The sequence below is a fragment of the Numenius arquata genome, chromosome 8 (genome assembly GCF_964106895.1).
Source record: "Numenius arquata chromosome 8, bNumArq3.hap1.1, whole genome shotgun sequence".
Taxonomy (NCBI): domain Eukaryota; kingdom Metazoa; phylum Chordata; class Aves; order Charadriiformes; family Scolopacidae; genus Numenius; species Numenius arquata.
In genome coordinates, this window is record NC_133583.1 from 39,891,499 (window position 1) to 39,909,113 (window position 17,615).

Sequence of the window (17,615 nt, forward strand, 5' to 3'; positions counted from 1 at the left end):
TGGGCCAGGGACACAACCTGTCCACTTCCTACCACACCACGACGGCCTTGCCAGACACTCACGTATCCGCCCCCAACACCCGTGCAATCTCTGTCCCACTACAAAAAGGAACCAGCCCTTAAAATTACACCTTGACCTCAACAATAATAAAGCCCAGCATTCCTCTTCCAGTTGCCCCTTCACACTGGGTCACAATGAGCACTTTTGGCCAAGCAGACATTGTGACTTAAAGCAAAGGCTGCACTCACATTTACCTCAGCATTTTGTCACGGCTGACAATGATATTGGGAAAGCCGACAAGCCTGTGCTCCATCTGTGTAATTCTCTGAGATATTACAGAATAAGCGAGCCTAACGCACCACAGAGACAAGAAAATCCTGTGCTTCAGCAACCTCACGAGATCTGAGCAATGCTTGCATATACAGTAGCTTCTTCTGCATACACCTTTGGAACAGCCAGAGTGAACATTCATTTGCAGCAAGCCATTGGGGCTAATGACGGAAAGTCTGTGGTTTCGATTTGTACAGGCACAAACTGACTGAGAACCAGGGAACCCGCTGCCTTAACTGGTGTCTTAGGCTGGAATAATCAATTGGCACGGCACAGCTTCCTCTGCTGACCCAGACCCTGGGTTTAGTTTGTCGCAAGAAATGGATAAACCGTCTGTGTGCATAGGCACCGCTCGTAGCTGACTGCCCACAATGTGGCTGCTCTGGGGTACAGATCTGCATGTATGTATGTCCCTTGGAAATACTGCACTTGGTTTGGGTTCTTTTTATTTTATTTTATTTTCTCTCACTGTGTTTCTGTTATCTGGCAAAGGGAGTGTTGCTTTGCCTTAAAACCCACCATTGCACTGCCACTAGTTATGATGTGATAAAGTTACAACCCAATTCATTAAGGGATAAAGCATTATTCTTCAGTTTGATTGCCATTTATTATGCACTAGATACAGAGAATCAGTTATGCTCGAATACCAGGGAATTGCATACAGGGGAAACAGAAAATGTAAAGTCCAATGGAAAAAACCACATTTTCCACTGAGTTATAATTGGCATCAACTTGAACACCTGCGGGTGTTGGTCTACTGTTGGCTGAACATGAGCCAGCAGTCTGCCCAGGTGTCCAAGAAGGCCAACAGCATCCCGGCCTGTATCGGGAACAGTTTGGTGAGTAGGACTCAGGAGGTGATAATCCCCCTGTACTCAGCACTGATGAGGCCCCACTTCAAGTGCTGTGTCCAGTTTTGGGCCCCTTATCACAAAAAAGACCTTGAGGTGCTGGAGTGGGTTCAGAGAAGGGCAACAAAGCTGGTGAGGGATCTGGAGAATAAGTCTTATGAGGAGAAGGTGGGGGAGCTGAGGTTGTTCAGCCTAGAGAAAAGAAGGCCGAGTGGAGACCTTATCACTCTCTACAACTACTTGATAGGAGGTTGTAGAGAGGCGGGGGTTGGTCTCTTCTCCCAAGTCACAGGTGATAGGACAAGAGGAAATGGCCAGGGGAGGTTCAGATTGGATATTAGGAAAAATTTTTACACTGAAAGGGTTATTCAGCATTGGAATGGGCTGCCCAGGGAAGTGGTTGAGACACCATCCCAGGAGGTATTCAAAAGACGGGTTGACATAGTGCTTAGTGACATGGTTTAGTGATGTGTTATTTTGGTTTTGGTTTTTTTTAGAGTTAGGTTGATGGTTGGACTAGATGATCTTAAAGGTCCCTTCCAACCTAGGCAATTCTATGATTCTATGAATTGTGCCATGTTTCAGCACAAAGGTGTCTTCTCTTGATTTTTGGACACGCTGTTAATTCCCTGCTCAGCTTCACATGAAGAGAATCACATTTCTACTTACGCACAGAGCAGCACAATTTAAAATTAAGTAATTTCATTTTTCTCCTTTCATTTTTTGTTAGTACTTTAACTGAATAAAGCGCACTTACAAAGGTGTATACTACCTCTGCCAGATCTGCACTAGCACCACTATCTCCTGTCTCTGTGTAGCAGTTACTCAGTATTTTATTTATATAAGTTAATACACTTTGCTCTATCATGGTTCGTTTGGTGCTGGAGAGCCAAGACAATCAGACCACCTTGTACGCTGTTAGCAAAAATATAGAAGAGAAGAAACAACACGTGCACAACAGATCTGGTTACAATTTAGCGTCAATGTGAATTGCAACGAATGGGTCTTCATCCTCATTACTGATCAGGAAATTAGCCATGCCATCAGCAGCAATATGAACTTCAAGTGCTGTACAGTAGTCACCTTCCTTTTGCCCAGAAATGACATCGCAGTAAGTGCCAGCAGGGAGACCAGTCTGCAGAGTTACATTCAAAGACCTTTGGAAAATATTGAAAAGCAATAAGGATTATTTGGACTCTCAGATGCTTTGCAATTCATCTTAGAGACCTTCTCAGATGTCAGGTAATTCTGGAGTTGTTATTCTGCAGCACTTCTCTGGACACGTCAGAATCTATTCTCCCACAAAAATGACAATACTCTAGGACTACTGAGTGAGGAGCCCAGAAAAAACACCAAAGTTCAGGCATCATAAGGCGGTCAACACACACTAGTTAGAACCATTTTTCATGTGAACTCTTTTACATTGTGGGCACTCAAAGGAATTTGGTTCTAATCACACAGGATTACACTCCTTTACAATGAATAAAAATAATTACATAAACAAATTAATTAATATAGTAATATTTAAACATTTACCACAAATGACAGGAAGCTTGGGTGTTCTCACTCTCCAGGAACTTTAGGACTCCAGAACTTCAAATTGCACTGTAGTGCAATTTTAATTTTTCCCTACCAAACCGCAGTTAGCTATTTTAGATTATCATATTACAAATTCTTGGAAATGTCTGTTAGTAACCTGTTCTGTAAGAAGCTTAAAGGTACCTGAGAAATGCCAGATTTCATGCAGATATTGTATTCCTGACATCACAGTACACTACAAGAACATACCAAAATAGCCTAAAGAACGGTCATCCCTAACAGAACTCCTCTCAAGTCTTTGCAGGATGTCCAAAAGGAACTGTTGTGATGGGCAGCACAGTAGGCTTGGAAAACAAAGTTAAATAAGAACTCAACCACTACATTCTTGAAATTGCTCATCACCCCAACCTATTTCTAATTGTTATAGATATGACACAATCCTGTTCTCTTAAATGACATCACGTTTGTGTACAAGACTGCAACACAGTTTTTAAAATTTCCACTTTTGGACTATATCCCTGAGTTGCCAAGTTTCCTCACTTCTATAAGTTCAGATGCTGCTGGCTGACCTTGCTTCTCAGTGATGCAGCCCACTCCAGGAACTGGGAAATACCAAGAGCACAGTAGAAGGCCTAACCTCAGACAGTGAAGAGAGCTCCGGATAGGGTGGACAACGCTAAGTTTACACTGCCAATCAAGACTGAGGAAGTATGTAACAAAGATCTGTTGGAGCTCACAACACCTAAAAGCTTTCTCTGCTAAGTAGGGGAATTATAATTTATTCCTCTTGTACTTACCAGTCATCATTATTGAAAACGATGAAGCCTTTATTTCCACGGCCAAAAGCTACTTGATTGCTGCCATTGTCCCACCAGTTGGAGAAAGGCTGACCCTCCACCACATTACGGAAGATAACCATGTTCCTGAAAATGCAAGGAACGGCTGTCAACGTGGCTGCAAGAGATCTAAAGCCACGAGGAACATCAAGCAAAAGCAACTGCCTTCACTTCTTTTTTCTCTCCACAGTGTCCTACTTTATTTGGCGCCAGCGATGTTCACAAACCCAGTCGTTGCCACAGGTCGTGTCTGGATTGATTGTAACAGGCTTTGTTGATCCATCCGAGTTACTTGGTGGTCCAACCCAGTCATTGATGTCCTGCAATTTGAAAGATAAGTGTAAAACTCCTCACTGAAAATGCAGAGAGCCTATCTGTAGAGAAAAGCTAGATAAAGCATCAAATTTCCACCTGCTAGACCCAACACGGGACAGAGAAATCAATTAACTGATTTAAATCCATGGGACTGCTTCTCAGGCCCCCTTCAGATCCTTATTCACCATTGAGTGCATCTCCAGCGTTACAAGCTTACCCTTCCATTTACAAAATATCTTGGCCAGCGAAAACTTGACATCACACGTGTGAATCCGTACGGATGAGCAAGCATGAAACCAACAGCCATTTTATAAAGCCTGTTTGTCAGACAAAAAAAGCAATGAGACATGGAAAGGGAAACCATGCCAGAGAACAGAGAGACAAACCAGCAAAAGCAAAAAACATCACCCAGACAAGAGCAATCCCTTACCTGGCGTCCCAGAAGGTTAGAATGGAAGCTCCACCGGCCCCGTGCCCCCGCTGGTTGTCGTGATTATCCACAAACACCAGGGCTCTGTCGGAAGGCACAAAGCCCCAGCCTTCTCCCCAGTTCCTAGCCAAAAACACAAAGACTTGAAGCTACTCTGTCAACCGGTGTACCCAGCATGGCCCACATAAGTCACAGCATCTTCATCCTTACTTTAAGTAGGCCATCTTTTCTCCATTCCACTTGCGGATCACTGTCCCCAGTTTTGCACCGTATTTGAATTCTGTCACTCGTCCATTTCCAAAGTAGTCACTGCCTTTGATCGGCTCTCCGCCCAAGTCAATTACCTGGCACACAAAGGAAAAACGGTGCATTGGTTCTCCTCTCACTGAGATAAGAAATACAGGAAGACAGTGCATTCCATTCTACTTAAAGAAACAAACAAGTACAAGGCATTGCCTTAGACATTGTTTTAAGGAAGAGGAACTACTTGATCTAAGTAAATTATTTGGCTTACTCGCCAAATCATATTTAAAGATATTTTCTTCATTTTATCTCAGCCTAGCTGTGAATTTGTTTTCTGTCTCCCTCCTATATCTCCTTGCCATTACTGATCACTACCACATAGTTAAGGCTTGGGCTGTACCAACTTTAGTCTAGTCATCAACACCTGTGCTTCCAAGCACACTGTCAACCTCATTTCACTATCTAGCTCAAGAATATTTCACTGTTTGCCCTAGACTTTGCATGCAACATCTGATTTAATGAAATGTGTCTAGTATCTTTAGCTTCTGTTGACTGAAACCAACAATTACGTGCTTCTTAGGTCCTGTTAGGATTTATTACTCAAACGTAAAACACAAATTCAGAATGTCAAGTAACACTGCTAATGCCATTGGCAAACGAAGTTTCAGATTGTAATCATCATTTATATCTTCTGTTGCAATTTATTACCAATTCAAAGAGTGAAATGTCTTTTTTAAACCAATACAATTTTTACTCTAAACTAGATACAGTATATTTAATCTCAAGAGGAATTTCCAGGTTATTTAGTTCCAAAAGGTCCAAAACAACTGGGGCATTTTGCATGTCAATTACCATTTTGGGGGCAGATTAGGTATTTGTAAATGATGGTTATTAAATCTCAATGCTGTTTTCTATAGATCTTGAGTCTGAAAGCCTCTAGGGCCCAGCTCAGGCAAAGTATGGCTTCCAGTGTGGGACTGAATCTCTACTGTGCATGCAAGAAATATGTTTGTAAAGTACACTTAAAAAAATAAAGATTACCTCCTGGTAAATGAAAGGTTTAGCTCCTGCAGAAAACCATTTAGTATTTAGATCTTTCAGCTTGTCTAAAATAGCCTTCACATCCTCAGGCCACATATGTTTGGCAGCATCAATTCGGAAGCCTGCTACACCAATATCAATGAGGTAGTTCATGTACTCAGCAACTTTTGAGCGTACGTAGTCCTTCTCCAGGGCCAGATCAAGAAGGCTAACCAAGCGGCAGTCACGGACCTATATAAAATTTTTGAAATGAAACATTTTTCACCTAATAAACTAAATGTAGTGTTCTACATACATTTTTAATTTTGCTACCTACATTACCATGCCAAATAAAACCTTCACTAGCCATTATTCACCATGCATATCTTTGCCTTGGACAGTCATCTACACAGAAGGAGCATTAAGAAGTCTGCATTCACCCAGTTTACACAGCTGTATGTGCTGCAGGATTATATGTCAAACCATTAAATCAGCTTTTTAATGCAAGTATAGAGCAAAAATATGATAAAATACTTTTTCTCCAGTATATTAAGGAACAGATTCATTACTATTTCAAGTGCACTCATTTCTTCTCTGGTGTAGGAAAGATTTCCAGAAATTGGATTTCTAAGTATTTTAAAAATCTTGAGTTATTATACCCTTACAAAACATTAAATTCTTGTTTTCTGTATCAATTTTGCCTTTGTTTCCTGTAAATACAAAATGATGGGCATCAATTTTCATCAAAAGAATACTTTGAACATAAACTGAATATACTGAAATGCTTTTTTAGTAACTCTTATGATGGGTTTCCATAGCTATGCACATCTGTCTGGAGAGAGCAAGGTGCATCACCCTATGTTGCAAACTGTACTAAAGAATTGGCTATAAAGATGCTCCTTTAGAACTGCTCAAGAATTCAGGGACATTTAAAGTCTTACCTTCTTCTGCCATTTCTCCACAACACCTCTCCCCTCAACTTAGATTCAGGAAATATCAAATGCGTTTGAAAGGCATAAGACATTATTCAGGAAAGATAGGTATTTATCTTTATAAAATAATTTTTCATTTTGTGGTAGTTTTAAACTCCTGACTTCGTATTCTGGTATAGAGGAACAGATAGACTCCTAGGACGAGAAATCTCTAAACAGAGGGTTGATTTTCAAGATTTTAGCATTACTATTTCTCTTTATGAAATTCTAATCTCTCTCTTCTGAAATTGAGACCAGAATGTAAATTTCCAAATTAAAAGGCAAATAACAACTATTACTCTTTTTTTTTTTAAAGCAGAAAAAACCCACAAACGATAATCCCTAAATAGATTTACTGAGCTTTAAAACAGTCTTTATAAAGTACTTAAGCACATTTGTCTAAATCTGAAATTGTGCCATTAGCTCAAGTAGAGCTATCCCTTTAGGAAGTGGTGTTCCTGATAGTAACGTTAACGTCTATTATCAATTTGGATGGATTTCCATACAGGTTTTTGTTTTGCTTTTAAAAAATGTCTGACACTAAAAGGGAGCAAAGAAGTTACAGCCCAGGATGTACATGAGAAATATATTTATAGTTCTAGGTTTACCTGAGATATATCATGATAATCCTCAATGTCTCCACTTCTAGATTTACATTTATGATCATTAAAATCCCAGCTAGAGTACGGCACAGCTGGAAAATCTTCAGTCTTTGCATTGAAATAGCTTCCACAAGTAGCATGGTCACCAGCACCAGCATTAGCTCCACACATATGGTTGATTACTGCATCCACATAAATATGTACCTAGAGAATAATATTCACATTTCAATTTGAGAAAGCTACTTCCCACAGCACCACTAACTAACATTCTCTCTTCCTTACCTCCTGCCCTATCCCCCTATATTTCCTTGCTTGCTTCCCACAACACTTTATTTAAAATATTTCTCTTTTATTAACATATAGCAATGGTGATGCAACATGCATCTCAACAGACAGGCAAATAACATTGTATCCATTTTTAAAAAAGGTAGAACTACCCTTTTTAAAACTACTGACATGTAGTCTCACCTTTGCACCTGGGAAGATCATGGAACAGATCCTCCTAAAAGCTATGCTAAGGCATACGGAGGACAGGAAGGTGATTCAAAAAAGAAAAAGGACTTGGGGGTGTTGGTGGATGAGAAGCTCAACATGAGCCAGCAATGTGCGCTCGCAGCCCAGAAGGCCAACTATATCCTGGGTTGCATCAAAAGAAGTGTGACCAGCAGGTTGAGGGAGGTGATTCTGCCCCTCTACTCTGCTCTGGTAAGACCCCACCTGGAGTACTGCATCCAGCTCTGGGGCCCCCAACATAAGAATGACAGGGACCTGTTGTAGCAAGTCCAGAGGAGGGCCACAAAGATGTTCAGAGGAATGGAACACCTCTCCTATGAAGAAAAACCGAGAGTTGGGGTTGCTCAGCCTGGAGAAGGGGAGGCTCCAGGAAGACTTTATTGTAGCCTTTCAGTACTTAAAGGGGGCCTATAAGAAAGATGTGGACAAACTTTTTAGTGGGCCTGTTGTGATAGGACAAGGGATAATGGCTTTAAACTCAAAGAGGGTAGATTTAGGCTAGATATAAGGAAGAAATTTTTTACAACAAGGGTGGTGTAACAGTGGAACAGGTTTCCCAGAGAGGTGGTAGATGCCCCATCCCTGGAAACATTCAAAGTCAAGCTGGACAGGGCTCTGAGCAACCTGATCTAGTTGAAGACGTCTCTGGTCATTGAAGGGGAGTTGGACTAGATGACCTTTAAAGGTCCCTTCCAACCCAAACTATTTTATGATTCTATGAAAAAAAACCCCATCTTCACTCCAGTGCTACCATGTCTTCCCTTATAAATTACCAGTTGTCTGTATCCTTGCATTGTTAACACCAGGAGGCTTTCAAAGCACTTACTCCAACATTGTTGCACCTGGTCACCATGTCTCTAAATTCAGTTTCATTTCCAGATCGCGTGCATAGCTTGTAGCTGATGGGCTGGTATCTTTCCCACCATGGTTGCTGGGGGTCAGTAACGACAACATTTTCATTTGGAGGTGAAATCTGTGAATAAGATGGTGTCTCTTAGTAACAGGATACTGATAATGGTCTATTTGTTTGCCCAATGTTGTTAGAGAAAGAACATAAAAATAGAAAATCAGGTCACTTTAACGGAAGACTCTCACAATACCTAACCCATGTAGATCCCCAGTATCCTCTGCTTACACTGTAGTGGGCTGGAAATAAAAGACATAGGCCTGGACCTGCAGCAGGTAGAAACAGACTATAAAAATTACATCCGTGGACACAATATGTCTTAATTATCTATACGAATGAAGGCCTCAAAGATCAAAAGGGTCTGAAATCTGAAGGACTAGGTCAGTAGAGACAGCCCTGAATCAGGAAGGAATTGACTGCAGAACTGATGTAACATCCTGCCTTCAAAATTTATCTGACTTACCATTTTTGTAATGTTTTGATAAAAGCATTCTTGACATGAGACCTGTCACAGTTTCCAGATAAGCTATACCTCTTCCTTTTCTGGACTCTTTCCAGGATACTTTTCAGGCAACAAGCCTTTACTGCAACCTCCCAAGGCTCCGGGCATAACCACCTGATCCCACCATTTCTCACAAAGATCCCTAGGCTACCATGCCTTTGTGACCAGCTCAGCAAGTCTGCACCTGAAAAAACTTACTGAGATCCTGTCACAGCATGGATTAAAAAGATATCCAAGCATATACCACAGTCTGAGAAATCAGTTTAAAATCAATCAGGCCTGTGTGGCTGGAAAGAAGGTTGCAAAGAAAAGATGTATTATTTGAAAATTATGGGAAAGTTGTCACTCAGGCCAACTTGTAAATTCCTGGGCTACAAGAGACAGGCAGACTTCTCTTGCCAATTTTCTCTGAGCAATCTGACAAACAAACGGAAATAGCTTAACAAGTGACTGCTCTCCAACCATGTGACACCACTGGTTCCACAGGAACACGTGTTCGTTGTTCAGAGGGAACATTTCACTGAATTTCACTGAATTTTTTTAGAGTTGGAAGGGACCATATAGATCATCTAGTCCAACTCCCCTGCTGAATGTTCAGATTCACATCAACACACCTCCGCCAGAACCTGTGTTCAGTTCATTTCTGCCTGCTCATGCCAGGTTCCTCCAAAGAAGGGTCTCTTAATGGCTTACACTGACACTAGGCTTTACAGAGAGAAACTTGCCAGTTGGGGTGAACATAATTAGTGACCTTTACATTTATTTATTTAAAGCCTTCAGCACTTTAATATTCTCTTTGGGAGCCCTTTTTTTTCAGTCATAGCTTCATTTTATGTTTACCTAGCTCTTAAGAGTTTCATTCGATTTAAATAATATTAAGCAGATAAATTTAGGTTACTCTTCACAGCAATAAAAGAAAAAGATTTAGCCAGTTATATGCAATTATAATTCATTGAAATGTAATAGCACAGAGTGCAAAACATACATTTTGGAGCAACAAAATAAATTCACTCTTGCACAATTACAGCTGAAGAATGTATTTGTCAGCATTTACTACTTCCATTACCAATTTCTGTTTCTTTCTCCGTACCTGTCCTTTGGTGAATTGAACATTTTCTCTGAAAAATAAATTATCATCTATGTAGCAATTTTACTACTTACTGATAGGAACAGACATACCTGAACTCCTCCAAATCCATTAGGAGCTAAATAGCGTTCACATTCAAGAGCAATATCCACCCAGCGCCATTCAAAGAGATGTACAATAGACGTCCTCCCAGAGAGAGTGTTAGGGTTGTACTGTGCCCAGCAAACCCCTATAATTAACAGAAGAAAATAGATACCCATCCTGTGCTCTCTGATCAGTTGCACTCTTCTTACTGCCTATTTATGTTCCTGCAAGAGGGTAAAGTACACATTACAAAATACACATTTAAAAGTAAAGCCCATCTCTGGCATCATATTTACTTAACTTTGATTGTCATTTTGTTTCAGAACTGGGTTCTATCTAAGCTATGTCAACCTCCCATGCTAGTGGCAACTTTGTTTTTCTGAAGTTAGAGTTCAGATATTGTTTACTACAGGTTGTCTATAGTGTTCAAAAGTTGTATATTTTGTTAGTATAAAGCCAAAAAAAAAACCCAACCAAAATGCAAAGGAGTACTTATATAGACTGAATCAGACATTTCATTTCTCATTTTAATATATTTTATGTTCCTATTTATCCTTGAGAGGTGTTTTGGTTTTTTTTTTTTTTTCCAATCTGTATTGCTATGACTTGTACATATTCAGTCAAGGCCTTGGAGAAGTTGCATGTTTCTTATTATGAGTTGCTATCAGCTGTCACTGTACTTCACAGGCAGCCAGAGTTATTTAGAATGAATCATCCGGTAAATTTAGCTTGTTTTTCTGCTTGTAAAAAAAGTAATTTAAATGAAATTATTTACTTGTAGATCTTCAGTAGAGTATACAGATAAATTTCAGCCATAAGCAGTTGTTCTGTGTGCTTCCATTCTCATGAAAGAATGCTTCTTTGCCCTAATAGGGAGAACATACGTTAACAGAAGATGAGCTAAGAAAGTTCAGTCTTCTCTGATGGGAGAAGCCGTTTATCAGATTGGCAGTTTTTACTCACAGCAGTAAGCACACAAAGCAGTAAACTACACAAAGCAGTAAGAATGACGTATTTTGACCCAACCAGCTTCAAGGCCTAGTGCTTGAAGAGAAGACTCAATGGAGTTTTTAAATTCTTTGAAATAGGTTTATGGCTGCTTTAGATTCAGTACAAGCAATGACAAGCAAATGGAGGTTTTGAAATCCCCACCACACTCCGAAGGCTCTAGCTTCAAAATGCTTTTGAAACTTGGGAAAAAAGAGAGAAGCCTGTATTCTTCTATGGAAGAAAAGAGAGCACAACTGATCGCAATTCAAAGAACATGGGACAGAATTATTTCTGAAGAACACTACTGCTGTCTTGGACAACATGAGAACTCAGGTCAGCTTGTCTTCTGCTGAATTAAAACTCTGCAGTATGAAACTCAGCAGCTATCTCCAAAATACTAGCAATAATATTTAAATTTGCGGGAGGTTTGACACAGGCCTGCTGAAGCTTCAGATGTTAAAGGCTGTTACAGCAAAGTAGTTTCCATGTGAACGTATAGTCACTCCCCCCAGAAACTCCCTCAGCAGCCGCACGTTTCATACAGACGAAGCAACTCCACTCCGCACCTCCTTTAGACGCGACACTGCCCCTGACACAACGCTCCTCAGGAGCGGCTCTGCCGACCGCAAATCCCGCCGGGCCTCTTCGGCAGGTACAGGCGGTAACCACGCGGAAAGCAAGCAGCAGAACTCCATACGCACATTTTGGGGCTAGCCTGCGTCATTTCCAGCCGACTCCAGCAGCATCACCCCGCACGCCGAGCGCCGCCGGGGCAATAGGGAGGGGAGCCCAGCCCCTTCCGCCGGGGCGGAGCGGGGCGGAGCAGCGCGGTTGCCCTCCAGCGCGCCCGAGGAAGCGAGCTCCAGCCCCCCTCGGCCCCGCGCCAGGTTTGCCAGTGGGAAATTGCTATATAGTAAAATAAACTGGTTTATCTAAAAGCTTTGTATTATACGTGGTTACGCTGAGCCAAGATAAAACTACATTCTGAAATATATTCTCGAGATTTGAGAAAGGAAATCTCTCTGCATGTATGCTTCTCTGCTGCTTTTTTTTTTAAAAAAGTATTTATGTCTTTGAGTAGAACACCACCTTGCTGTTATCCCGCTTCACTGCTTTGAAAATTTACGTAGTTGGCCTTTTATGCAATATTTTAATAGCTTGATTGTGTACTTGTAACTCAACGTGGGTGTTAGGATGTATTGCATGTTTCCCCTATTATATACCTTTTAACACGTAATAAATTGAGTCACAAAGCTTTGTAAAGTGGCTCTGTCCAGATTCAGACTAAAAATATGGTAGCACAAGGAAGGGTTCTGCATCTTTGAAGGCTACAGCAGATTAACTAGTATTTTCTACTTTTATCTTGTTACAGTGGCTTTGCCATACAAAGTAACAAATGGAGTTTGTCATTATCAGAATAATATTTCTGTTCTCTGGGAATAGTCAAAGCCACAACTACAGTAAACATTTGTCTGTATAAAACATAAAAGGATCTCATGCCAGGAGCTGCTTGCTAGGCTGGAGTAAGAGGCTCAGGTAGGAATTGCAGGACTTAAGTGTTTGTTCTACAATAGGAACAGTAACAATGTAAGGTACTTAATGAAACCAAAGTATCTACAATGGCAAATGTGTTCTCATCAGTCTTGTATCAAGTAGAGAGATACATTTAAGGAATAAACTGGAAGCAGTTGGAAAATGTCCTAGGAAAAAATAAAGGAAAAATGATTCTCAGCTTGGCATTAGGTCCCCTCTCAGCTGTCAGCTTCCAAAGATATGAAGGGATAACAAAGATGCAAACTATGTAACATGTGAAATGTCTTAGTGAATTTTCCAAGTCACTATTGTCATAAGGATCTAATTTAGCTTCTGCTATCACAAGATCTTTGCTGTATCAAGAAGGCAATTTATACAAGAGCACTATAGTAAAATTCATGACTGCTAGATTTTCTGAGTCAGCCTCACCTGAATAACAGTGACGTGAGTATACTCAAAAGTTTACTTAAATAAGAAATATTGCTGTGTCTATACGTCATTAGCTAATGAAGAAAAACTGTGAAATAAGCCTGCATTCACCACTTAAGTGTGATCTCGGAACCCGGCCCTAATGACTTGTTAAAAAAAGAGATCATTTGACCTGAAATGTCAGATCAAACAGAACAAACGTTCTATGGGAAAGAAAAAAAAAAACAAACCCACAACCCAAACACCAACCAGCAGAAATGGGTATATAAAAACCCAGCTGATTTAAGGGAATGAAAGCTTTGCCTTCTGACTTTAAAAAAAGTTCTCTCAACTGGACTGCAGAAGTTTCTTTGATAGATTATCAGTATTGGATGGTGGAGTGTGTTCTATAAAGAACACACAAAAAATTTTAAGCCAGTTTTTTTTTTCCCTAAGCATCATAAACCCTTCAAAAGTTCTCATAAAACTTCCTTTCTAGTGTATTTTTCCTGGCCTATTACTCCAAATACAGATAAGATAAACTAACAAACAACTACACAGTCCACATGGGAACACAAGCAAATAAGCTACGAAGAATTCCAGTAAAAGCATTCTGAAGTAATCCGTTATGTCAGTTCATACAGAAAAAAGAGCAAAGATACACTTATTTTAGCCCAGCAATCAATACTACTGATTTAGGCTCTTCGCAGCTGGAATGATGACAAAACAAAAGCCTTTATACCAGCCTGTTATCACACAATCAACTATGAATTATGGAATAATTTTCTCCTTAAATCCATTGGACTGTCTTGCTGGATAAATCTTATTGCAATGTTTCCCATATGGTTTTGGAAAGTTACACTAAACTTCCTAGTATGTCACAAATCTTACTATGTGACCTCCACAGCATTGATTTTTATTAAACACAGTTCAACAGGGCAAGGACCACACCTACACTGGTTTAACACTGTTTTAAATGCTACGTTTATTTTAATGACCTCAGTCTCATAAATTCTCTCTCATATTTCTCAAGATGTGGATGAACAATGACAGTTAATTACTAAGGAAAAAACAGTGCCTAATTTTCACACTACCAAGTCATACCAGTGCACTAGTCCTCCCTCCTTAGTCTCCAAGACAAGAAAGAGATATGCACTAAAATAAGATTATCCTTAGATTTTTCTTACCTTTTAACCCTGAAACACTAACAGCTAAATATCACACTCATGGCAGTGCATAAGAATACATACTCTGAATCATCTGAATCATGCTGCACAGCTACAATTGGACTGTTCACCTTTTCAAAAGAACCCAACCCCGCCGCCCCACCCCAAACATGTCTTCCTCCTCCTTCCCACTCCAAAACTCCACAACAAAGCAAAAGTCAAAATGAAGAGAAAAAGGCAAAACTAAGAGAAAGGAAATAATTTATTAGAGATTTCACAGGCAAACTAACATAAATTTATCATTTAAGTTTTGTGACAGTTTAAAGATATCTGGAATCTTTAAGATGAGAAAGTTTGTACTCTGGCTTAAATACTTTAGAAATGCTACTACGCACAGTTAAGAGTCCTGATGATTACACTGCTTCTTCCCCCAGCTTGATAATACTTGAAAGAGATGGAACACAAAAGGGACCTGGAACATCACAAAGGCATGTTAAAAGTACGAACAATCAGAAAATGGTAGTGTTATGCTTTCATTTGACAACTAAATTGAAAGATGCTTAGTATTTAGAAAAATGCTGAATGTCTGGAAAATAGATACAGGCTGCATTAATTTTATATTACAGTAAGTTAAACAATAATGTAATATGAAACCCAAAAGAAAAATGTTAGTCACTGGCAACACTACCTCAGTGCATAGAACAATGTAGAAAAAAAACCCAAAACCCCAAAAAAAACAACCAACAGAAAGGTAGCAGTGATTAATAGTTCAATTCAAAATAATTCATTGCAAGGTATTGTTAGATTGTCTTCTCTACTCAAAAGAGAAAAAGTAAGGAATGCACAAACTAAGTCAACTACAGATTGTTTCTCATATACCAGGACAACAATAATAATCAAATGATCTAAAATACTAGCCAACCCTTTAATATTATTAAGAATTGCTCTGCAACGTATTTTAAACCAACTTACTATTATTATATTTAAATTAAAACAAGATTAAATCCTCAGTGTGAGCTCAGCATAGCTCCACAAACATCAGTGGAACACTTCTAGCTCATACAAGCTAAGGAACTGGACCACAAATTCAAGTTATATGACCTCTGAGGAAGAAGGTGGAGGCCACCTTTTAAGAAAACTTCATTGTGTCTATTCACACAACACAGACAACTCATTGATTTATTACCCCCCCGCCCCGCCAGAAAAAGTGCCCTTTGCTTTTAAAATTACCAGATGATTTCAAGCTCTAAAACCTGTAAACTCCTCCCCATACCTACTCTATATGAAAACTTAGATGTAGTTGAGTGCTACAGGAAACATTGCACAAAAAAAGGATACAACAAGAAAGGATACACTCTGCATGACAGTATTACTGCAGAATTTACGCAGGAATGTTTCTAAAGAAGAACAGCAGAATGTGGTTTAATTTTACTTGATTCTCAGTATTGCACACACATAACTTTATGCTACCTATCAAAAGCAAATATGCCTCTTGATAAAATACAGTTTTGACCACTTATGAGATTCAATGAGAGCTGATGAGTCTACCAACACTAAACTTCATACTCAAAATTAAATACATTTTTTGATAACTTGAACTACTAAGACAACACCAGACTTTTGTGTCTCATTAATTCTCTTTTAAGTCTTTGCTATTTTAAAGACTCGCTTTTTCCATCAGGTCTAAAACCCAATCACGTTTCCATTCAATGCAGGCTTTCAAGCCACTTCTTCCCTATGACAAAGTGGGGACCTCTCAACATCAGTTTCTTCTACATAACCTTTCTCCCAAAAAGGCGTATTTAACTACAGAAAAAATAGTCATCCCAAATACCAACTGAACTTTTTGCCAGTCCCTCACAAAAAAGACATTTCAGCCAGCAAGGAGTTACATAGTATTTTTATAAACCATACATATTATTTTCTCTACAAAGGATAAAACCTCTGTAGAGACAATACTAAAAGTAATAAAAATATTTGCAATAGCTTTTCATGAATTTAACACAGCTTCTTCCTGTTTAAAAACAATCACAAGTTTAACTTATGTCAATTTAGTTGTTAAATAAAAAAGAACAATAACATTGAGACTTATGATACAGATCAAATTTGAAGTTTGCATAAACTTGTTTATATGCATATTTATGTTTCAAATGAGATTCTGACACTGTTCTTCCTTACAGACTCATATTTCTATCATGGAATTTTGCATCATAAATCAGCATCCCTAAGAGTATTCCAGCAGGAACTGGAAAACACAGTCATGCAGAAATAGGGTTCAGTTTCATCATTAGTTGGGAAGTGAAATAAATATTTTTTAATTAAACTTCATGGATCCCTAGAAATCTGTATTAGTCTGCAGCACATTCTGTGATCTTTGCATACAAATGGTCAAAGTAAGGAAGACATTCTGCCCATGATACTTTGGTGCCATTGATTTAATGTAACTCATGTAGACTTTCAAGCACGTAAGTCAGTCTTGTGTAAGTACATGTTCTCTCACTCAAAAAAAAAAAAGCTTCCGAGTTGACCATCAACATGATTAATAACCAAATAACACGTCATTATTTTCTTTACAAAATTCAAGTATTAATTAGCATTTTTAGTGAAGTCAGAATAAGATTTAACACACAAAATTACTTGGAAAGATATGGAATTCCTAAAAGAATAGAAGTGTTCAGACTTCATTTACAAGACTTTCCAATAGCTAAAATACTTCAAATTTCTTCTTTGCATTTAAAGAAACCTTAGGAATTTTCTTATTATTAGACACTGGATAAAATAATATAAATACAAGGTTTTTTCGGTCTTGTTTCATTTCCTTGCTAGAAACTTTCCCATAAACCCTTGTTCCAAATAGAATACTTTAGCTAAGTCTCATTTGTCTCTTTCCAATGACCAATACAGAAGAATGCCTGTAAAAAAAGTGATCTTTAATTTGATAAAATTAAATAGAGATTTTGCAAATCACAAATCAGTAACTCAAAACAGGAACTGGTAACACCAAAGAGCATCTCGAAAGTGAGGGAAACGTGCTTAAATACAATCTGATGAAAAAATCCTTAGACAAATAACAGAAAAAGAAGCCTACAATTAAAGTAACTGTTATAAATAGAAATACTACCCTCAGAGTAACTATAGTGTGAGGTATCCAGCCAATTTTTACAAAACCAAAACCAGCTGTTCACATCCTTTATTTCAAACTACTTTTTTCTTTTTTTTCCAAAATAACAATGATCAAGACATCCAGATTACAAATATATCCTGGAGTAAATAGAACATTTCAGGAGC

At 38.9% G+C, this 17,615-nt stretch overlaps 1 protein-coding gene across 1 annotated transcript; it reads right to left on the reverse strand.

Annotated features, from left to right (window-relative positions):
• Window positions 1-920: 920 nt before the first annotated feature.
• On the reverse strand, window positions 921-12,017 carry LOC141467026 (pancreatic alpha-amylase-like). The gene is made up of 11 exons (XM_074151312.1): window positions 11,922-12,017; window positions 10,239-10,454; window positions 8,477-8,623; window positions 7,144-7,341; window positions 5,586-5,816; window positions 4,512-4,645; window positions 4,302-4,424; window positions 4,089-4,188; window positions 3,755-3,876; window positions 3,518-3,643; window positions 921-2,338 (listed from the first exon to the last, which is right to left on the reverse strand). The coding sequence occupies exons 2-11, from the start codon at window positions 10,404-10,406 to the stop codon at window positions 2,149-2,151; spliced, it is 1,539 nt and encodes a 512-aa protein (XP_074007413.1). The 5' UTR covers window positions 10,407-10,454; window positions 11,922-12,017; the 3' UTR covers window positions 921-2,148.
• Window positions 12,018-17,615: the final 5,598 nt, after the last annotated feature.